Raw genomic sequence first — 24,478 nt, forward strand, 5'->3', positions numbered from 1 at the left:
TGATTGGGAGAGTGACTTGAGGAATCCTAGAAAACAAATGCCATCTCTTTGTAACCCAGAGGAAAAAAAATCAGGTCCTAATGAAGGAGCAAATCAGCTGTGAGTAATGTGCACGGAGAGAGGATGCTGAAAATGTGGGAGCTACTTCACGCTTGAAAAGTATTTGCTGGGTATCTCAAGCCAATTCTTAGCTTCCTGTGTCCCAAAGTGATTTTTAAGTTGTTGTTTATCTGTGCTGACAGTTTCCTGCCTCTACTGTATCCATACACATGCCTCCACTCACTTGGAACAAGCTTTCATTTTTTATATTACAGGGAACTGAATGAATACATCCTGATCTTTCCTATACCCACCCTGATTTCAGCTGTTTGTCTCTAATTTTTTAAATTGTTTTATTATTTTGTGTGTTTTGCTTGCATATATACCTCTGTACCACACTCATGCAGTGTTCACAGAGACCAGAGGAGAGCCTCAGAGTCCCTGGGATGGTTGTGAGCTGTCATGTAGGTTCTGGGAATAGAACCCTGGTCCTCTGGATGGGCAGTGTCAATGTTCTTAACCACTGAGCCATCATTCCAACTCCATCTTTTCTATTTAATCCAGGGAGTGCCAGAGGAAAGCAAAGTTCATTCACTGTGAGGCCTGACCATCCACCCACCAGCATCCACATGCCACCACTTTCCTCCCTATGCAGGCAGTGGAGGTGAGAACTTATAAGGTGAATAGGGGGTGACCCTTATATGGGAACCCATGAAGTCAAAAGAGTTTTCTGAGAAGATATCAAAGCTCTATGCTGTGGAACCTTCCCATGACATTTTGCAGGGTGCCACAGCAGCATTCTCTCAATATATCTTTCCTTCCTTCCTTCCCTCCCTCCCTCCCTCCCTCCCTCCCTCCCTCCCTCCCTCCCTCCCTCCCTCCCTCCCTCCCTCCCTCCCTCCCTCTCTCTCTCTCTCTCTCTCTCTCTCTCTCTCTCTCTCTCTCTCTCTCTCTCTCTCTCTCTCTCTCTCTCTCTCTCACTACTCACATCAGCGCCTGGTGTGCCTGGCTTGCCCGGTGCTCCTGGCTTGCCCGGTTCTCCAGGAGGACCCTAAGCAGGAAGAAGGGAAGACAGGGAGAGAAAAACCAAGCAAATTTGAGACTCTTCAAACACACATGGCTACAAAACACATCTTAAGAAAGGAAGTGAGGCGCCAAGACGCCAATCAACTCACCGGAGGGCCCACGGGACCCTTCGGACCTCGGTCACCCTGGAGAAGGAGAAAAGGGTAAAAGCAATACATAAGCAAGGATAGCTGGGGTCCCACGGGACAGTCTCAAGCATGCACATTGCAAAAACATGTGGCGGAAGCCAGAGTGAGGGTCTAAGGATGGAAGTTCATGCCCCATGGAGCAACAGGTACAGGACTAGGTCTCCTCTCTAATGACTCCCAGGCTAGAGTATCCAACCCGGAACTTTCCCGTGCATCTATTATTAGAAGTGACAGGAGGGGACAACCAGTGCTTTCTAAAAACTCATCCAAAGCTGAAGAAGTAGAAGAAGAAGGATCTGACTTGCAGAACAAAGGAGATACAAACTTACATCAATGCCATCTATGCCCGGAACTCCAGGAGGCCCAGGAGGCCCTGGAGGCCCCTGCTCACCTGGAGGACCTCTCTGCCAAAAATAAAGCACAGAAGTTAATGGAGAATAATGTGCGCAAGATCCACACACACACACACACACACACACACACACACACTGACAAGAATGTCTCTCTATGGAGGACGAGTTTTTTAACCAAAATATACTGTATTTCCACCTTCTATCTGTAAACTGTCCAGGTTGGAATAGAGCGATGCCTGCAAATGGAAGCAGAGTTCACTTGGCCCCACCTTCACAGAATGTATTTAAAAAAAACTGCAAATAAGGGGGTATCTAATGTCTACTTTCCCCAAAAAAGAAATGAAAAGATGACTATGGGGGCCATTTGATACCTCCACTACATATCAGTCTTTTGTCTCAAATCCAGCAGGCAAGACTGGAGCAGCCCCAGGACAAATAGTTACTTTTCCACGGCAAACCTTTCTTTGTCCAGTAGACTGGGAGCAGGCGGCATGCCTGCATGGGGGAGGGGGTAAGGTTTGGGAGGTATGAGGTAGAAGAGCCCTGAATTCAGGAGCCTGACCTCACATGACACTCCCTGACAATAGGTCTTTGCACGTTGCTTCAAAAGCTACACAAACTGCAGGGGAAACCTTTAGCTTTGTGAGCCCTGTGTGTCACTTGCAGGCAACTGTTTCTATGAGTCTACAGGGAATACTGGTGCCTGAAACAGTATGAATTTGTTTCTTTAGGGAACTTTTTCCCCCTCTGCTTCTAGAAGGAGGGGGTGGTGGTGAGAGAGGAAGGGAGAGAGGAGAGGGAGAAGAAGGCTGCTTTCATCAAGGGAGACTTTGTTTTCCTGAACTCCAAGGACCAGACAGGTTACAATGGGGTCTCTGTAAGTGAAAACGCAAACCTCCCCTGGCCTCCCTGCCTGGCTGCTGCACTCCCTTGCCAGGGGTAGGGTGGGGGAGAGTCTGGGGAGAAGTTGCTTGAGTTCTGATGGGACCCAGGACTGCCAGGCTTCATTCCTGAACTCTAGCGGGTTTAGCGCTTTCCCTACAGCAGCAGGAGAAAACTTGCCTGAATTTCTGTCTTAACTATCAAGACCTGCCCTTGAGTAGAACCCCAGGCTGAAGGGAAGAGTGAGTAAACAACAACAATAAAACAAACAAAAAAGATGCAAGCTAAAACTTAAGCCCAGCTGAGTCATCTGTTACCTCCAGTACTGCCCCTTTAGTGTCAGTATCCAAGTGGGAGAAATGGCCCCTTTTCCCACATCAATGGGTCATCTAAGGCTCCGCCTCAGACCCCACTTGCTGGAAGTGATTCCAGCTGCATGGCAGCTGGCAGGAGAGTCCTGAGGGTTCTCTGTGCCTTCTCACCCAGGCAGCTTCACCACCACCTACCTTTCCTTGAGAAATGCACTATTTTTAATTAATCATTTTCTGCCCCAGCTTACCTCATCATCGGTGGTCTGGCTGGGCTGTAGATAAAAAGATGGAGAGAGAGTGACAAAGTGCCCGGCAAACTCACACACAACTTACTTGAGCAGCACATAAGCAAAGTCCTGACAGCAGCAGAGGCAACCCAAGGGCTCCAGGGCCCCAGGCAGTCCAGGCCATCCTGGTTGCTTTCTGATAATCCTCTGGCCGGGCTCTGCAGCCTGATGCTCTCTAGACTTCTAGACCTTACTGAGTGCATAAAGTGACACTTGGACCTCCAAATGCACCCAGAGTAGTGGTTGCAAAGGTACCCAGCCAGGGTGACCTAGGTTCCTTCTGTTTATGAATGGTCCCAGAGAGGGTCCTGGGGATTGGAGGAGAGCTAACAGGCCTGGGAGGAGGGATAGAATGACAACAGTCCCCATTAACCCTTTCCTGGCATACTTGAATGCACAACCTTTCCCTCCCCCACCTCCTCAGTGGAGCCTCTGACTGTGCCAGGAGCCTGCCAAGGGTCCTTGCTCTACAGAGGAGCAAACCCCCAGCGCTTCTGGAGATGCAGAGCTGCTAAGTGCATCAGACACTAGCCCGCTGGGTGATCATTTCTACAGCCAGGTTCCAAAAAGGACCTGTGTTCCTTTAATTCCCAGCTAGTCAGTACAGCAAGGCAGACTCTAGGGAAAGAGAAAGTGGGAGGAGGGATGTAGACAGACTGGTGCTGAGGAGAGGGCAAGATGGGAAGAAGTGGCTTTTGCAGGTGATTCAAGGACTCACTGTGCTTCTGACTGGCAGCTCATGACATGTTTCTCTCCTGGGTCTCAGTGGGTCACAATGGATCACCATCCACTGGAGTTCGAACTGGTGGGAAACAGCAGAGAGCAGGTCAAAGAGCAGTGTTTTGTTGTTGTTGTTGTTGTTGTTGTTGTATGGTCTATAGTTATTAGCAGAACAGTAGCCTTTGAACTTCTAAGCTCGATGAAGCACAGCTCTTGCTTTTTCCTGAGCACAGTTTCTAGTGGAAACGTCTGGAAGCCTTTCCAAATTCCTCTCTCCATTGGCAGATGTCCTTAGCTTTGATTCAATCCAGTGTAGCCCTGGATTGAAGCAGATCATTGGCACCGACTTCCCATTTCTGTTCTCCCCACAACCACCAGAAGTCAATGCTATTAAAATGTGGTTGACAGAGGACAAGGAAGTGCCCAAAGCATGCCCTGAAAAGCAGAACTGCCACCTCCACAGGAAACACACTAAAACTTCACCTGGAAGATGACAGACACAGATAGCAAGAGGTGACCACAGGGAGAACAAATAGAAGAAAGAAAACTTAGTCCTGAAGAAAAAAAATCCTCCATAAAGTAGTAGAGAAATCTAAAACTTGGTGAAGGTGGAGGAATGTTCAAAACAGTTCAGTTCTGTATACTATTATCCATTGTTGGAAGAGAGATAAGCGTCTGAAGACTTGAAATCTAGTCCTGGAAACTTATAATACTCTCATTAGGCTGTTATGGGAGGAAGACTAAAACAAGAAAGAAACTGAGGAAGCCAAGAGTTGCCAGGTCTAAATCTCAAACAAGGCAAGAAAACCTGCAAATCGCACCAGAAGTTTGAAAGGCATGCTGGCCCATCTTGTGGGGAGGCAGGTTCCTTGCTATGCAGTTGAAATCAGTTCCTTCTCTCTTGTTCAGTAAGTTCTACTGGCCATAGACAGCTGGTTAATTGATCAGATCTCAGATCTAAACACTGGCTTTCTTTTCAGCGCGTTGTGTTCCCCTTTCTTTCCAACCTGTCAAACGGCTTCTAGAACTCTCAGCTCTAGAAAGATATGAGATACATTTTCTCCCACTGCTGCAGACACATCCAGAGTTGAGATTTGGATGTAGAAAATGGGTAGAGAATGGAACCTGAGACAAAGCAAAGAGAAGTCCTTCATTTCCAATAAATGTAGGGTAAGACAAGCTGAGGGTAAGCACCCCTCTTATAAAGAGGTGGAAAAAACAAGAGTCAAATAACATTAAAAAAGAAAACCTGAGAAGCTATCAAAACATTCTTTAAGATGGAAAATGATCTACAAATTGCATTTGCACCATGCTGTACTGACTTAATAATAGAATGAAGACATTCCCCCAAAATTTGCTAAGCTACACAGCCTCTTAGAGTTGAAGAAACTCCTTTAGCCAAACGCTAACTTTATCAAACTAGTCTTGTTTACTGAGAAAAAAAATTGAGTTTTACTTTAAATTGTAGTAAAGGTTTTAAAAGGGAGATGAAAAGTAAGACTGGAATAAACTTTGACTTAATGACAGCGGAATGCATGTCACTTAAGGCTGGACACAGACAAAGCAGGACAAAGAAGTCAAGTACTTCATATGTTAAGAAGGGGCAGAGGATTTCTAAACTTTCTGAACATTAAATTAATAATTTTTTGACTAACCCCCTGGTATTTCTGAATAAGCACACTATCTCCATAATGTGATATATTTTATGAACAGGTAACCAATGTATTTGTCAACTGAGCATCTATTTTAAGGAGGGGTAAATGTGAGAACTAAAACTTAAAACTGTATGCACTCATTTCTATCATCTTCTAGAACCTCCAGGGCTGAACTAAGAAACTTCCATTAAGACTGAACACTTTCCCCATTTTGTGTGCTCATTATAGAAACACTCCCAGAAGCATCCTCTAAACACCCACAGCTGTGGCTATGCGCAATTACATCTTCACATGCTTGGCAAAATAGCACATGGAAAAGAGAATCATCATTCTTTTTTCCCCAACGGACTACACAAACATTTAACCAGAATATGAAAAAGACACATCCCTCATCCCCAATCTTCAAGATAAAAGACTACTCCACACAATTTTATCTACGAAGTCTTGTGTGAATTGGTCACGAAAACTAGGTGTGCACTACAGGTACCTGAGATTTTACTTCTGAAAAGTGATCACTCTGATAAGCATTAATGGCATGGCTACCCAGGGAACCTAAGTCCTTTGTTTAGATAGTCCATGGAAGTTACCTTTTACAAATGTGAGGCAATTCTTTAAGCTGTCATCCCCAAAATGTAATACTCTCTGGATAAATTGGTGCACCTGTTTAAATATTCAGAAAATGCAGTTGGGGCACAGAAAAATGGAGAAATGGGATGCATTTCATCTGTGAATACAAGCTGGGCTGTTCGAAGTGATCAAGGGCTTCTGAACACATCTGCGTATTCACATAAACACCTCCTACGCACTAATAATCAGCTACACAACAACCATTTTCTGGCATGCAATATGAATTTCAATTTGCATGCTAATTATTTTGAAGGAAGATTGGCAGGGCGCTTTTGTAAAAGTCACTTTCATTGTACAGCTGAAATGCTGAATTCTCACTTTCATACCTGGGACCCTTCTGCTCTTTGAATACTCACTGACAAAATGTATGTGACAAATATTTTAATTATGATTTCAGTCGACATTTTTTTAAAGGCCAGGATAAACCAAGCACTGAGGAAATGGTCTACGAAAGCCAGAGAGTCCCCTCTCCACCAACAGTTCCCAGTCTGTAAGATGAGGGGGAAAATGTTACTAGAGAAACAGAACCTTCTAAAAATCTATTAAGAGGATCATAATGTTCCTTAGGAAGCATCAACATTTCCAACAGGAAATTTTTCTCCTCCTCTCAAAGAAAATGTGGCTGGAAACTTCTTACACCTGTCCAGATTTGGCATTATCCAAATATTCAATCTCTAAAAATTCTTGCAATGACTTCACTTCTGAAGCTTGGGCAGAGCTCAGCTAATGACATTAGTGTTGGGGTCCAGATGCCAGCACTCTAGTCTTTATAATAGGGCTATGATCATTGCTACTTATTTTGCTAGGCTATTCAGAAAGATTAAGTATTTGAACTCAGCTCCAGATTACTGAAAATGGCACAAGTTTTGATATTTATTTATTTATTTATTTATTTATTTACTTATTTATTTTTGGTTTTTTGAGACAGGGTTTCTCTGTGGCTTTGGAGCCTGTCCTGGAACTAGCTCTTGTAGACCAGGCCAAGTTTTGATTTTTATAAACAGAATTATTCTTACAATTTGCCAGTAATAAGCACCTAAGCTAATTTTTGCTAACAAGCTATAACCTTCATTAAGCTGTACAGTCAATGACAAAAACATATTTTAAAATTCTAAGGGTTCAGGCCGTATCCTGATGTGCCCCTTTTGGTGAGATGCCACCTTCTCCCACCATCTAGAATTCTCTCCAGATAACATTTCCTAGGAACTGCACAGGAAGCTCTGAGCTGCCTCGGAATCAAGAGTTTCCCCAACTCTATGTAAAATGAATCAAGCAGTTCAGACATAATGCTGGAATATGATTAAATATGGGCAGATTATACCAAAGGCTGAGGCAGAATGGTGAAAGGAGAAACTTTTGATTAAGATTGATGAATGACTTATATGCCATTATATAGCCTTCACCCAGCAGCTGGTGGAAGTAGAAGCAGACACCCACAGCTAAACACTGAACTGAACCGGAATCTGGTTGCAGAGAAGGAGGAGTGATGAGCAAAGGGGTCAAGACCAGGCTAGTGAAACCCACAGAAACAGCTGACCTGAACAAGGGGGACCTCTTGGTTCCCAGACTGATAGCTGGGAAACCAGCTTGGGACTGATCCAGACCCCATGAACTTGGGTGTCAGTGAGAAGACATCGGAAATCTATGGGGCCTTTTGTAGTAGATCAGTACTTATCCCTAGCATAGGAATAGACTTTGGGAGCCCATTCCACATAGAGGGATACTCTCTGAGCCTACACACAAGGGGGTTGGCCTAGGCCCTATCCCAAAAAAAAATATGACAGACTCTGAAGACTCACTATGGAGGTCCTCAGACTCCCTGGGGAACAGAAAGGGTATGGGAGTGGTAGGGTGTTAGTTGTGGGGGGAGCAGAGAAGGAGGGGAAGCAACTAGGATTGACATGTAAAACAATCTTGTTTCTAATTTAAATTAAAAATATGGAGAGAAAGGAAAAAAAGAGAGGGACTAGGACAAAGCCTACAGGTAGGACAAAGTCTGCAGAGGAGGACCCAGATTAGCTGAGTACACATCAAGACTTTTCACACTATGAATTCTAAGCTAAGGAATGTCAGTATTCAGAGTGTTATCGTCAAAGATTTTTCTTCAGTAGATAAACACGGTAAGAAGTCAATGGTTTTACAAGGGCACTTCATGAAGAGTCAGTTGATTATATATGTCTGATGCCTTAGGCAGGAAGATATTACAGTAGGCTTCAAGAAGTACTATATACTGAGCTATGACAATGCATCCTATGTCTTCCAAGTGAGTATAAATCCCTCCCCACATTCCACAGCCTGTCCCGCTGCTGTCCTACTTTCTACACCTCCTTCTACAATACTCAAAACAACCTGTACCCAGTCTCGGATGTCTCTCCTCATTTTCTCTTGAATCCTTTCCAACTGAATGTCCATCCCCCCCCCGAGGCCAGTGCCTCTTTGATCCAATCACTCTCATTGGTCTTAAAAAACCAACAGTCAACTGTCAGTCTTCATCTCATGTGACCTCTCCAGCATTTGAAATAATTCTTGTGTCATTCACCTTGAATCAGTCTTTTCTCTCAACTTTCAGGGCACAACAATCTTGTTTCACTCCTCTATCACAGCCGCTTTCTTTTCCATTAAGTCTTTCCTCCCTGTGGCAGTAACCCTGGCTACCTCCTTAGCAAGTCTTCAGTATTACAGCTATGACTTGACTTTGATGACTTTCATAATGCATGAATGTTCACAACTCCCAGAATTCAGTTCCCATACGATCCTGCCTCCTTAACTTCAAAGGCTCACGGCTAACTGCCTGCTCAGCATCTTCCCTTAGATGCTTAATGATGTGGCCTCTGCAACCTCATTGGCTAGTTCTCATTTCCTCTTCCAGTCACCCTGCTTTGCCAGTGACACTCAACTATCAGGTAACTCCAATACTTGTCCCTTGTCACTCATGTTCTCTCTTCCTGGAATCTTCCTGTCTAAGAGATCTACAGGCCATTACCTCAAATCCTTCAAGCTATCTCAAGCTAGCTCCATTTAGGCATTAACTTCTGTGCTTCTTAGTCACCTAAAGTATGCCTGTAACTTAGTAAAAATTTTAAAAATAGTTGTTGAGTATTAATAACAGAACATAAGGACTGTACATTGCTTAAATCACTAAAACCATAACTTTCCACATTTCTTAAATACTGGAAATGCTGATCATGACATCAAAACTTATTTTCCCTGGTTGTTGTTCATGAAACTTGCATTGTTTTCACATTTGTAAAGAAGACAAATACCCCTTCCATCAATGGTTTTGCCCACTCTCATTTTTCTCTGAATCTGAAGAAAAAAATTACAACAAGGCATCAGAAATACACTTGTCATAGCATCAAATCTGTCATGTTCTATGATGTATTGGGAACATGCACAGGCAAAGAGAAGAATGATTTGAGTTATATATGGGGAAATCCACATAAACTTTTATCCTCCCTCAAACAAGACCAAACATCCCTGAAAAGGGAGAAAGGCTAACTTTGTTTTCTAATAGAGCTGTACCAAATAACTCTCCCAGGCAATCATGTTGACAACAAACAATAAAGAACCTGTCACAAAATAACATGTTTTCATGGTAAGCTGCCAGGGAACCAAGCTTTGCAGGGGGATAAATGGCACCCTCCTAAAATACAGTCACGGGGGAGAATAGGAAATGAGGAATTTATTGCTTTAAAATCAAAAATAACAAACTTCCAGGTATGCATAGGGAAAATATAAAATGCTCTGAGCCCACTAAATAACTATAAATGAAGAGAATGTGTTTGAATTGTAGACCACGTGAGTGTTCATGAAAGCTTCTTGGGATTGTTCTCTTTTTTTCCAATTTAGAAAAAGAGAAAGGACACAAGGTAGAATGGATGTGGAAGTCGCAAACAACTACAATGTAAGTGAGTCTTTTAGCATTAGTGATCCATCAAATGCTTAGGTTCCAATTTTATTATGCGGTTCTTATACCTACCTTTGACAACTGACAATGGCTGTGGGAAAGGATATTTTGCTTTTGTATTTTTTTTTAAAGAAAAGTAAGTGTTGGCCCTGAAACAAATATTCAACCAATAGAACATGTTGAAGATTAGAAACAATCTGATCATATCTAGAAAATACTGAAAAAATGTGAATGCCTTTCTGGTTTCAAGCTATTTCATGTTTATTTTTTTTACTTAAAAATTCTTAGAAAATGACACTGGATAGTTGCTGTCTCCAAACTGAGAGACAGGTGACCCATTAGTATGGGTTTTCTGCCTTTCAAGATATATGTGTATCATTAGCCATCACCCTTTAAGACCTTAAAGGAAACATATAGTTGGAAGTGTTCTTCAATAATTCCCAGCAACTTCAGATGCCAGGAAAATTCATGAAAAGCCCAAGATGACAGGATATGAGGTAAAAACAGGGGTCTAGGGCAATTCAAGGGCACTTGGACTTTGAAGACTTATGGCTCAACTGCTTTAATTTTAAACAATGAAAAGAAGTCTTTAGAAGTTTGGAAAGGAATGAATTGGTATATATAAATTTCCAAATGAGAATACTATTTCTTCTCCTCTCCAGGATTCCTCTCGGACACCATCTACTATAGTCAGGCTCCTTGACCTTCTATCCCAATACTTCTACCCTGACCTGACTGAGGTGCTTGTTCAACTGCTTGCCTGGCACATTTCAATACCATTGTGCTGTTCATGTTTAATATCATTGCTTGCTTACATGGCTACCTCATTCTCCACAGCCAGGAGGTGGCAACATCTGGGACTTGTTTGACTCTGTACACCTAGCAGATAAGCATCCAATGATACTTAGCTGGATCAATAAACAAAGAGGGTTAATGTTTAAGGACACATTTTATACTCTTTAACCTTCCTTTATTTCTTAACATTTGTTTTATTTGTGCTGAAGAATAAATTCTAAAAAAAAAAAATCTATGCAAATCATAAATGCCTTCCCAAGTAAGAAAATTTCCTTACATGTGTCTTCCTTCCTTCCTTCCTTTCTTCTTTTTTTGTTATTTTTTTTTGGTTTTTTTGGGGGGGGGTTGTTTTGTTTAGTTTTTTTGAGGCCACCCCGTATAGCCATGGGGGTGGCCTGGAACTCCCTATGCACATATGGCTGGTCTTAAACTCACAGAGATCAACCTGCCTCTGCCTAAAAAGTGAACCACAATATGCATAAAATGTACTTTTTTTCTCAAAAAAAGAAAGCTGATTGAAATTAAAGAAAATAAAGTAAATTACAAATTTAATAACTAATTCTGTTTCTTACAAGCCAGTAAACCTACTTGAGCTAGTTTATTTAACTGGACAAGTGTAAATGGTCCTATCTGTGTGGGTTATCTTACAAAATTGTCCTGAAGATCAGAAAGTCAGAAAATCGGAGTTATGAAAACTTCTAATTGTTATATTAAAGTCACTAAGATGATTTTTTGAAGGATAAATGGACTTCCCTTTATAATTTTCTCCTAGGGAGGAGGAGCAAAAGGACGAGGAAGAGTCAGGTAAGAAGAAAGCAGAGGAGGAGCTGGACAAGGGGAAGAAGGCTACATTAGGGAAAAGTCTGAGCTTGACATTGTCATCTTGATGTCTTTAATGGAGGTAGGATTTGGTTTTTGCCTATAGTTTCCATCTAATTATCCATGTTACCACACCATCATCACCGCCACCATTGCTACCCAGTATTGAACTTTAGTGGTTATTTAGGCTCAGATCTCTTTTGTTTCCAGGAAGTGGTCAAGGGTCCAGAAACCATCTGAAAGTGAAAACATTGCACATGCCTCTACCAAGTCCTTTTAACAATGGTGACAACATAATGACTTAGAAAAGGGCCTTGCTGTACCAGAATCATGGTGTTAAACCAGATGCTAGATTATTAGCTGCATTCCTACATGTGGAGAAAAAAACAGAAGATAACAACATAAACGTCCTTTCATTGTGGTGTGAGACCAGATCTGCAGGAAAATCTACAACTGGCTAGGGCATATATAGCAAAATAACATAATATTGGGACTTGGCCGTTCTGGAAATAAAACAATTGAAAGGCATCTTTAATAGCATCCAGAAATTAGAATTCTAAGACTTTGGAGTGTTTTTAAGGTCAACAAATCTATTTTTAAGCAACTGACACTCAGCACCTTGAGAAGGTGTTAAGACCTTCACTCCCTAGCCTGTGTCCAGAAATGGCACTGGCTTCGCAGAGGCTGCTTTGTCTGAAAAACATTTCCAGGGTCATTTCCATGTTCCTGCTGCATAGAATTTGAGCATTTCACAACAGTGGCCACATCAGCTTTCTAACCCAGCCACTTGAAGTGTGATGACTCATTAGACGTAGAAATACTTTCTCAAGAGTCTACAAGCCAGAGCAGTAATGTGGCAGTTACAAATTGCTTCCTGTCTATCACAGAATATAGAAATTTCACACCAACTTTCACACTAATCACAACTCTTCCTGTAAAAACAAGCTATTTGAACAATTCCATTACTGAGATCCCTGATAGACTCTTTTTCCCAGAGAAGTGCACAGAAACAATTCAAAACCACCATTTCACCCTTGCCACCCTCTATGACATAGACTCTGTGACTAGAATATAATAGTTCCATACAGTAGGAGATATAGATTAGCATCAACAGTTTATTTATATTGAATTTTATCCTCTTCTGCTTCTCCAAAAGAATCCTTGCCCTCTAAGGTTGGATTTTTAAATTACCATCAAAATGCTATAAAATACTCCTAAAGAATTGCTACTCACTGTTCAAAATGATAGCACTAGAAGGTACCAGTTGATACAATTGAGAAGTCACTTTCTTACTTTCGTAACAATGGACTTCTATAGTAAAATGATGAACAGAGCTTTAAAATTCTTTGCTTCAGGTAAAAGCAATGATTCAGTGGTTAAAAACCTATACTTCTTTGGCTGAGGACCAGACTTCTGTTCCCAGCCCCCACATCAGGTTACTCACAATCATCTGTAACTCTAGAACCAGGACACTGCATTCATGTGACCAGACACAAATATACATACTAAAAATGAAAATTATTTTTAAAATTCTTCTCTTTTACACTATCACACAAAGCCTAGGTCTAAATATATATATCACACCATCTATATACTTTTCATTCTTGCTTATTAAACACCATGTGACCTCTCAGCTTTACATCTTACCATCTGTATTGACTAGCCTTCACCCACCTCCTACAAACACTCCATTTATACATATTATTCAATTCAACTAGTCTCTAGACTTTTGGATGTATCCTACTTATTCTTGAATTGTTTTCCCTCAATTATCTTCTATGCTATCTTCTTTCTTTTGCCAACTCAAATCCTTCCCTTTCAAAATTTATTGCTTCCAAAATGATGGACTCTTTGACTAAGTGGATTCATGATTTATCTCTAATCTCATTTGAAAAATTCAAACTCATTATATATACATGATATGTGCTGCACTAGTGTGGGTCTCCCTGTAAGTTGTCTCAAAAGCTAATGGACGCTCCAGGTGAGTATATAAAACCTTAACTCCAAGTTGACCTTAACCTCCTTTCAAGATTACCTGCTCAACTAAAAGTATGTATTCCACAGAGCACTCACAACTAGCAGTAAAGGCTTTTTGAGTGAGTGATGTGATGAATTTGATAAACTTCGCAAAGTAAATAACTATTCATTGTATGTGCTATAGCCAGTGATCCAAGATGTCTGGGGTGTTGACCTTTAGCCCTTTAGTTGTCTTCAACTAGAATTGTGATGCTACTTTGTGATTTTATACTTACAGGGACAGAAACCCGAGGATTGTCCACAAGTTTTCCCAGCACAGCAAAGCCGTCAGTATCAACCTGGCCTCTTGGCTTTATAGGTAAGGATTCAATCCTGACACAGTCGATGTAAAGAGTGGCACTGGTCCTTTCCACACCAATCATGATCTTATGCCACTGGGAGTCGAACAAGGACGGCGAATTTGAAAAGCCTGCCGATTGGAGACTTCCGTCCACTCCCTTGTATGAAAATGCAACAGACTTTGTTTGGCCATTTATCTTCACGCCAACTTGCTCCTTCCCTGAGGAATCCTGGATCTGCCAAATGTTCCAGTTCTTTTCGAGTGTGCTTCCAGTCATCCGAAAAGTGGTTAAAAAGGAATATTCTTCGGGCAGTCCACTGGGATACAAATGCCTGAGTAAAAAATTGAAAATAATAAATATAAACCTTGTTTTCTGTGCTTATTTCCTATTTCCGGTGTTTATGTGATTTCAAATTCTAGTCCTGCAGAAAGCCTACAGTGTGGGAAAATTGTGTAGCATTTGTTCTTTGATGACAGCCTATACAGTCCTTCATAGTTCAATCATTCATGCCTATCAATGCTCCACCTTAAAATACACATTTTTAAAAACCCCTCCCATCGAAGGTTCTCAACAATATGATTATTTAGTCTACCCAAAGAGCCACCATTCAGCAATGTCTTCCCACCCACATTCTTGCATTTCCTTCAAAAGTGAGAGAGGGGGGTTAAAGTCTAAATCGACTCTACTAGCTTATAAAAAACCATTTAATTAGAGTGGGTTTTAATTTTTTACATAGGTTTAATTTGGTATTTTTATAATTGCTAGCATATTCTAGACTCACATAAACATTTCAAGAATTAGTAACCAACTACCCAGCATCTATTTAAAGGCTCCTTCATATTAAGGACGTTATTTTCAGGAATTTCCAAGTATGATAGTAGCTGGCTCTTTGTCACTAGATAATGAGTGACGAACAATTACCTCTCCACTCCAACCCAAGCCCTCTTCAGTCTGTCAGCTAAGGTTTGCAGCATGGCTATTTTCTTCATTGTTTTAAATGGAAGCTAAAGCCAGCAGTGTCTCTAAGAAAGGCATTCCTTTTCTCCAGATCGACACTTTATCTATCTACTCTGATCTACAGATCTTCTGTTGAAACAAGTGCTTAGGTGTTTTAAATGTTAACGTCAGCTTTCAACATCTTCCAAGTTATTTCTTTATGTCTTCTTCTATGTATAAGAAAATTCTTCAACAAGAAAGAAACACTAGGAAAACTAAATGTCAGGGAAATGTGTTTGCTAATAAGAAAATTGAAAACGATTGGGCACTAAGACTCAGAGTTCCAAACCCCCTTCCCTTAGGTCAAACTTTTGTATTAGCTCTCTCCTTAGAAAAAATGAAGGAAAGAAAGGCAAGGAGAAATATCACAATGGGCGTTGACTTCATATATATGACATTTAGTGAATTGAAACATAGTCTGCATATACCTGGGCATACACACAAGCATCTACACCACACACACACACACACACACACACACACACACACACACACTTGTAAAAGTTTATAGAAGTTTTTAGCATGTGTCTTAAAAAACACTTTAGAATACAGAAGAAAAATACAAAAGGACTTTCTGAAGTCTCATTTTTTCCAGAATAAAACAAGCCACCACATCACTCCAGATACTTGTTTTAAATATAATTTTTCTCAATTGGCTTGTCGCACTTCCTTTGATTTTTATAATTTTGGATCTGTACCAATTCCAAAATAATCTCTTAAAAATAAACCAAAGTTCTTAATTTATAGATGTACTCATTTGGAACACTCATAGAATACCTCATTCTTACATGCACTGACATACCAAGGGTAACTGTGTGTGCATCTCTCCCCACACATATGAAGATCATATGAATATGTATACAAATGTAACTAACATGTTGATAATCTTTTAGAGTATACTAGTTATGTTAAGAGGGTAAGAAAGGAAATTTACCTCATTATTCATATGAATAAAATATACATCTTTGTTTACCAAACACATAGAACAGGCAGCCTAATGTATTTTTAAACACAAGATTCTGTTCTTGAAAATATGCTATGCCTATCAATAAGCAAACCCAACAGCATACATAATTTAGAAGTTGTGTCTATAAATGATTTATTGTATTCCAATCTTCATGAGGTACCTTAAATGGAGAACCATATGGGGTCAAGTAAAAGATTCAAAAGTCTTAAAAACTTTGAAATATTTGTTTATGACCTTAATATCAAGACTTCTAAGGTCTGCATTGCAAAAGAAAACAAGCATAACATGTTTGTAAATCATAGTTAAGAATGGAAAGCTATTATACCCAAAATAAAAAATAAAAGGAAGCAGAATCATGTCTCTTAATTCTTCAGTAATTATCAAGATAAATAAGTAAAATGTGACTATGTAACATTGTTTTGTGTGGCATATTTCTCTTCCTTGAGGAAAAATCCTATGGATATTTTTTCACTGTCCCAGAACCTGTATTCTACAGTACAAAAAAATTATGAGTGAGGTGAACAAACCCAGAAAACCTAATGCCTCATGCTCTCTTATTTGTTGTTCCCAGCTCTGAATCTTTATGAATGTGTATATAACCTCAAGTAACAGTAGAAACCAGAAAAGTAAGTAAGAAAGAACCGTGGTGGTAGAGGGGTGAGAAGGATCTCTTGAGAGAGAGAAATAGCATAATGCATGGGGATATGAAGGAGAAACTGTGAAAAACAGAGGGAATAGCTTAGGAGAGGGATGAAAAGGGAATACAGTGGAGAGAGATAAATACGAAGGATATTTGAAAAAGCCATAGAGAATCACATTGTATTATTTTTGCTTAAAATACATATAATATACATACATGAATATCTGTGTGTGTGTGGGTGTGTGTGTAGTCTGAATAAAATTATGCCAAATGGGTGGTAATAATCCCCCTAATAGTCACAGACTATTTAATAAAACGCCTAGTACCAGGTATGAGAAGCCTCCTTTTAAGCCATTGACCAGAGGAGTCAAGAGACTCTCAAAACAATATAGGCATTGCCGTTGATCTTGGTTTCCTACAAGAATTTGAAAGCAAGTCTGAAGATACCACACACTTAGACACAGAACTCGGAAGACTTGAACTGGGTCTGACCTGGAAGCCTTCTCCCTGAGGAACAGATCTTGCAGTGTTCCAATGTCCTATGTAAGCTGCCTAGGGAAAAAGCAATCAATAGTACTTCACAGCTGTGTTACCTGCAGACCACAACAGTGACCAGCATGGCAAAAGACTTCAAAAGTGCAATAGTGGCACTGTATCTTGGGGGCAACCAATTGTCATCTAATTGCCTTTAAAGCCTGATTAATATGAGGGAATTTGTGCCTAATATTGAAAACCTAGCCAACCATCTGTAGCTCCTGAGGTCACGAACCCTATAGGAGAACTGACTATTGACATTTTCCTAAACCAATTCAATTTCTAACTGCATTCAAAATGCATATCCTTCTATCTACATAAGTGTACCTCTCCTTCCTCACCCAAGAAGCCTCTTTTGAAGCAGAGACCATTACAGAAATTCACAACTAGTAAAACTGCAAAGAACTAACTGTGTGTACACAAAATTGATACATCTACAACACAACCCCCACATGTAAGTTTCAGCAGTCCTCAAGAAAAGAGGCTGGGAAGATTCTAAGAGACAGAGGACCAGGATAACTGCTGAGAGACCATGTCTTCTATACATGTCAAGAAAGCTGCACCCATGAAAGCTCAGCAATATAGCTACCTAAACAAGACCAGAATAGAGACACCAACTGACAGGCCAACATGAATAGGGGAAATTTCACAAAGCCTCATGCGCAGATAACAAGCTACAGACAATGACTATGAGAGAGGAAGAATCAATCTTCCCCAAGGATGAGTCCTCTAATTAGCTATCTAATCCCAAGTGGCCAGCCCTAAAAACATATGTACAAGCAACATAATGGACTCAGCTGGTTGTATTTATACATTTAGGGTGTGTGTGTGTGTGTGTGTGTGTGTGTGTGTGTGTGTGTGTGTGTGTGTGACAAAGAATAACAGGCCATAAACTTGAGAGGAGGGAGGGGAAACAGAAGATGAATTAGTGGGAGGAGGAGAAGAAAATGATACAAATCCAGTACTCATATAAATTTATTTATTAAAATAAATAAATTAAGGAGAAGGCTCACCTTACATGCAATTTCCTCTTCTCCAACTCTCCATTAAGAGAGTCCAAGCACTCCACAGTTATTTGTTCTATGTAGTAACCTTAGGACACAGTTCTCCCTTAAAACTCTAACTATTAACTGATAAAACTGAGGCTTAAATTGCTTGCTCCAAACCAGCTGGAGCTGGGGACAAGAGGTATGGGGAAGGCAGTGGAAGAGGGGAATAACTGAGAATATAAAAACATGTGTCGAATATCATAATAAACTGTGAGCTAGCCTAAAAATAATTACAAGATAGAAATAAATCTTCCTAGGGAAAAATAGGGAAAAAAGATTTTATTATGTACCTAGAACTGCACATAACCCAGCACTCTGGCTCACCTCCCTTTTTACTTCATCCCTCCTGCTTCCTTCTTTCTTTCCTCCATCATCTCCTAGCAAGTGAGTGAGTCTTTAGTTAGGACCTGTGCGCATTCCTTATGAAGGCTCTCAGCACTTAGAGAAAAGCAGCAGAAAAGATGAGCAGGATATAGAGAACTGTTCGCCCCCCCAGTCGATCGGTCTCTAAACTGGGGTTAACGGCAGCCCAGATTGTGCTTCAACTTATGGAAGGGAAAATTAGATCAGGGCTTTGAGTCATGTCATTATTTTATTATATGAGAAATAACAATTTTGAAGTTTACTTTGAAATCCAGATAGTATTCCATTGGATGAAAATACTATCTTGGCAATGAAATAACTGAATAAATAAATAAAGCCAGAGTTGCCACTATCATATATACCCTAGTTAGTTTTAACTGTCAACTTGAAACAGCCTAGAATCACCTGAGAAGGGATTGCCCAGCTCAGATTAGTCTGTGGGCAATGTCTGTGGGGAACTGTCTTGTTAACTGATGTAGGAGAACCTATCCACCTTGGGTAGTACCAGAGCCAGGAAGCATCATTCTCCCATGGTTTCTGCTTAGAGTTCTTGCTTGAGTTCCTGCTCTAATTTTCCTCAATGATGGACTGTAACTCAGAAGTGTAAGCCAAATAAATGTTGTCTTCCCATAAGTTGCTTTTGGTCGTAGTATTTTATCACAGCAACAGAAACAAAACTAGAACAATACCTTTCCTCTTTCCACATGTGAGTGAGTGTCCAGGCTCAGCATAATTGTTGGAAGCATCACCTCCAAAACTATGCAGCCTAGATTTCAGCCTTCCCAGTGAGCACCAAGCCTTTAACTTACTTATGTATATAAACTAAACTTTGGGGATTCAATGTCCTCCTATATTAAACAATGTTATAAAGTAGTTAAGAATGTTAGTAAATACCATGGACCATTCTTGTATTACACATATTGCTTAAAATGTGATTTTCTACCTTCTTCCATTTTATATCAGATTCTTCTAACTTGAAAAACACTTGAACTTGATACACAAATTTTCTAGAATATCCTTTCATTATTATAATTAATCACTATTTTCCTATACAACTTAATGTCCATTAAAATCCTAATTTTATAATATATTTTACAATGCATTAAATTCTATTTTTACAATGCATTAAACACTTTATATGTAATACTAATAAACATGCATATATGACATGAAAACACATGAGGACTATTTTAGAAGAAATGAGAGGGGCTTGGGAGCTGGACACCTGCAAAGTACATGACATACATGCATGAAATTTTCATGGTTAAAACCATTAGTTTGTACAATGAAAATATTCAAATAATAAAACCCAAAAAAACATATAGTAAATATCTTGATCACAAGATATGCTGATGATACAAAACCTAGATCAGAAAAGGCCATTCATTACAATGGCAGTACCCATTCAACTCACATATACCGAAGAACCTCAGTGCTAAAGAATTTACAGATTAATTCCAGAAAAGGAGAGCAATCAAATAAAAGCTGTATGTATATCACCGCCAGTGTCTCTTTTATAATTATTTCCATTTTGTTTGTTTTGTGTCATCTAGGACCTACGACTGTATGTGTTGTTCTAGTTCAGCACCGGCACACTTGAACAGCTCCACCGTGAGCCTTCAAACCACACTGCGGCTTCTGGTTAAGTTTATGCCTCGCTTGGGGTGCTTTTCACAGAGGGTTCTTTCAGTCCAAACCAGACAAATTACAGAAAAACAGAAAGCAAAATACTAAGAACATGTCCTGAGTTGATGTATAACAGTCTCAGTGATGTTTTTATTCCTGGAATGGAAAGTAAATTACAAACCTACCATGAAGTATTTGGGTACTAATGATTGATAGGGGCACACATTCCTTTGGCTTGCTTTCTTTCTTTTTTCTCAGAAGTCCTGTCAATTTAACCCATTGGCTAACCATGCTAGGTAAGTGCTCTACCACTGAGTTGTACTCCAAGCTCTTCATCTTAAAATTAAAATGTCCAAGAAACACCAAACAGGAAAAAAAAATCTCTAACATTGAATTGCTGTTAGCATTTCTAAATGCATTTAAGGAAGATAATTAGAGTGTTTTTTGATGGGTTACCTTGTTGGTATCCTGAAGTCTACATTACTCCCCAACTTATAAGCCACTTGTAATGCAGTGGACCCCACCACCCTCTGGACTGTTCTTCGAGACGCAGTTCTCTCGATCTGGAACTGAGAAATCAGGTCAAACCCTACAGAAAAGGAATATAAAAAGAAAGTTGGAAATGAGACTGATTATATCTCCTCCCCAGATAAATCATATTTGGAATGCCTACATTTCCAGTACAGCACAGTGCTACTTGCCTGGCAAGTCATCTTGGCCGATCCTGATCTTGGGACACAGTTCACTTCCACCATTGGGACTGGCAGGAAACCCTGCAAAAGCAGTACCGAGTCATCCAATCCATCTGCTACAAGATGTTAAATAATCATTTTTAATACTTAACAATATTAATAACTAAGCGACTGATTAAAATATGATGTTATATGAGTTTGCTCATAAGCCATGTATTTAGCTTTAACTCAATGTCTCAATGGTCAGAATTCATTCACCTTCAGCTTCTCCTGAAGAGACACAAGGCATGGAATTATAGTATAATTTATGATGGAAAAACATTCCTGCCTGGAAAAGTTGGGGATTTGTTCCATTTAGAACCCGAGCTGCAGTGTCCTGGATGGCATGGGTCAGAAGCCTGTTTGGAAAGCTTCTGATGGTTTAGGTTTAAAATATCCCTCAAATACCACCAATTCTAAACATACAGTGACATTACAGAGTCAGCCTTGAGACAGCTCAATGGGGCTCCCAGACAAGTGCAGTTCTTGGGGAATCATCACCACCAAAGACGGAGTTTTGATAACTGCCATGCCCCCTTCTGCATTAATAAGAGTCATCTGGTAATAGATTTCTTAGACTTCACACACACACACACAAACACACACACACACACACACACACACACACACACACACACACACACACAACACCAAAGAAAGAAAAAATAAACCACAACAACAAAAAGTTTCAGTACCAACCTGAGCTTTGGTCTACCCAGAAAACTACATAAAAAATTTTCTTCTTATCCTCCTGAACCCAGTGTTTTGGGGAAATCTATCCACCTACCCATCTATACATCCATTCATTAACTCAATATCACCATTGACCATCTGAAAGAGGCACCATGCTAGGTCCTAGAAAAGGCACAGCTGTCCTTCCTGCCACTGTGCTCACAGTGGGTACTCCCTTTCCAGGCTCAACACAGAGCACAGAATCAGCCATCCAAGCATCTCTTGGATGCAGGATGAGGAGGGAAAGTTTGAAGGACTGTTGGAAGCACAGTCAGTCTTCATTCAACCACAGCCCTGCCTCATCACAGTCCTGCCAGCTTCCAGTGGCAAGAGATATTTCAAACTCCATAAACCATGGGTCTTACTTGGGCGGCGCTTCGGAGTTGCAGATACCCAGGGTCCCAGACAACTGCATGCAAAGAAGAAAACCGGAATCTCCCTGAAGAGGAGAGAACAACAACAACAAAAAAAATGATGCAAACTGGAATCCCTTCATTTTGGAACTACTTTCATATTTTAAACTTGCCAAACCTGACTGATGGAAGCAACCAAATCCCAAGGTATACTACTGCCTTCATTTCCATTTTGAAAGCTTACTAAAAACTTTTGCAGATAAACGAACTCCTGGCTCCTGCCTTCCCAGTCACACACACACACACACACACACACACACACACACACACACACACACACACACACACACACACACACCTCAATATCCCACTATCTCACTTTCTACACTACCCTGTCTCTGCCTTCTCTTACCTTTGTTTTCTGTCTCTCTCTGTGGCTGCCTCTTCTTTTTCTAGCTCAAATGCTCTTACTCACTTGCTATACTTTCTTATCTGTCTCTACCTCCTATGTTCCCTTAGTTCTCACTGTCTCTTACCTCCCCCTTAAGCTACCATTACTGCAAAAATCTTCACCCTTCTCCCTCCAGAGTTGTGGGCTTACCAGAATTTCTTCATGTTTCCAGTAGGTTCTCCTTGGTTTATAACAGTCGCTGAGAAGAAAGGGTTGCAGGGGAGTTGCTACTCCCCCAAGACCCCTTCTCTATCTTTCTAGGACTCTTGAGTTTGGGCCCCAATCTTGGTCCTTCTTGCCCTTGTCAGGGCTAAAAGCAAAGAGTGAATCCGGGACAACATCTAATAACTCTTTAAACTGAAGGCAAGGAAAGGGGTGGGAAGAGGCAGCCTGGAAGCCCAGGCCCAGTCAGGGGCGTGCCCTCAAAGCTAGCAAGGTTACACTGAAGGAGGGATTGAATGGGAAAAGCCTTGCTGAAAAGAAAAAAATCAGGATGTGGGGAGTTTCACCAGAAAAATGCAGCAAGCTGCTATAGGAATACAGTGGGAGCTTTTAGAACGGCTATAGGGCACAGTGGAGGCTTTTAGAGCTGTTACAAGGGCACAGGGGAGGCTTTCAGCAGCCACAGGACCTAGCAAAGAGCTGCCTATTAGGAGACAGAGGTGTGGGACTCACTGGAGCCTTGCTTCTTAGTCAACCTAGATTTAGACCCCCTTCTCTTGGTTTACCAGTTATATGAACTTGAACAAGGTCATTAGCCTCCCTATATTTAACTACCTCATCTATATTTAAAAACCTTATCTAGGATGAAAACAGTACCCTAACAGTTACTGGGGGAATCAAATGGTACTGGCAAAGATAAAAGATCTCACACCAAACTCATTCTTTGGCACCCTTATAGTCCTGGTTACAATTCATTGTGTGTTTCTCTCGCTTGTCCACTCCTGCCGCCTAGTAGCATACAGTTCTTACAACACATGTGGTTGGACTAAATGCATTACTGTTTGCTAGATGAGAGGACTAAGATACAGAGCCAGGTGCTGTTCATTGCATGTCAACTCCCTAACGCACCACTGGAAATTTTGATAAGATGTGACCTCAAGCCTTTGACTTGTTTGCTCTCAATCTCTGATGTTAATAGCGTTGAATTGGCTATACCAGGGAGTATACAACACACTATTTTTCATAAACAACCAGAGAGAGACTTACTAGGATCACAGACCTAGAGAGATGGTGTACCCACACCACTGTCACACGTGCACAGGCCTCCTCATGAACCTGAGCACGTCTGGAGAAGGAATAGCATGCTCCATGGACCTGTCTGTCCCCCAAGCACTTCTGGCTCTGTCTCAAAGGATGTGTCAGATGAACACAGGCACTCAGAGTCAGGTAGACAAATCATCTCCCTAAATAGAGGTGTCTAATAGTTTTGAGGTGGTTTTGCTTCTTTGAATTATTTTCATGTTTTTAACTCACTAAATTTTTACTAAATTATAGAACAAGTAGTATTGCTATTTTATTTCACTTTTGGGGTGTACGTGCGTGCGTGCGTGTGTGCGTGTGTGTGTGTGCGTGCGTGCGTGCGTGTGTGTTTATGACCCAGCAGGCTTAAAACTGACATTGAGTGTCTTCCTCCATATCTCAACTTGATTTAAGGAGGCATGGTCTCTCAGTGAACCAGGATCTCACCAACTCCAGCTAATCTAGCTAGTTGGCTTAGGTTGGTGATCTTCCCCTAGTGCTGACATTATAGGTAACTGCCAGGTCTGCCTCGCCATTACATGAGTTCTGGGATCCAACCTCTGGTCTGCAGACTTGTGAGGCAAAAATGTTACCCACTGAGCCATCTCCCCAGCCCTTGTGGTTTCTATAAAGTCTTTTCTACTTCATCCTCTCCCAGCGTGCTGGAGAGTCTCTGGCTTGACTTTGGCCAAACAAATGCTAAAGTGCCCATGATCTCTTTCTATAGCTTTCTTCTCTGGCCCGCCCATGGGGGTCTCTCTCCCTCAAAGAGAGTGACATCCACTTCTTGTTGTGTGGTGCTATCCACAATGCCTACTTTCTATCAAAATCCCCAATCCCTAAGGCCTCTGCCCTGGCTCAGAACAG

The 24,478-nt window shown here is 40.9% G+C and overlaps 1 protein-coding gene across 1 annotated transcript in view; it reads right to left on the minus strand.

Annotated features, from left to right (window-relative positions):
* The window catches only part of Col9a1 (collagen type IX alpha 1 chain), an 83,697-nt gene extending 61,137 nt beyond the window's left edge, over positions 1-22,560 (minus strand). Inside the window, exons 1-10 of the mRNA XM_027392772.2 lie at positions 22,520-22,560; positions 21,931-22,004; positions 20,804-20,875; positions 20,559-20,691; positions 13,862-14,258; positions 3,805-3,888; positions 3,048-3,071; positions 1,583-1,657; positions 1,215-1,250; positions 1,028-1,090 (exon numbers count right to left, since the gene is read on the minus strand). Coding sequence (XP_027248573.1) covers positions 1,028-1,090; positions 1,215-1,250; positions 1,583-1,657; positions 3,048-3,071; positions 3,805-3,888; positions 13,862-14,258; positions 20,559-20,691; positions 20,804-20,875; positions 21,931-22,004; positions 22,520-22,533 — 972 coding nt within the window. The 5' untranslated portion in view covers positions 22,534-22,560. The remainder of the gene's footprint in view (positions 1-1,027; positions 1,091-1,214; positions 1,251-1,582; positions 1,658-3,047; positions 3,072-3,804; positions 3,889-13,861; positions 14,259-20,558; positions 20,692-20,803; positions 20,876-21,930; positions 22,005-22,519) is intronic.
* Positions 22,561-24,478: the final 1,918 nt, after the last annotated feature.

This window comes from Cricetulus griseus, assembly GCF_003668045.3.
Source record: "Cricetulus griseus strain 17A/GY chromosome 1 unlocalized genomic scaffold, alternate assembly CriGri-PICRH-1.0 chr1_1, whole genome shotgun sequence".
Classification (NCBI taxonomy): Eukaryota; Metazoa; Chordata; class Mammalia; order Rodentia; family Cricetidae; genus Cricetulus; species Cricetulus griseus.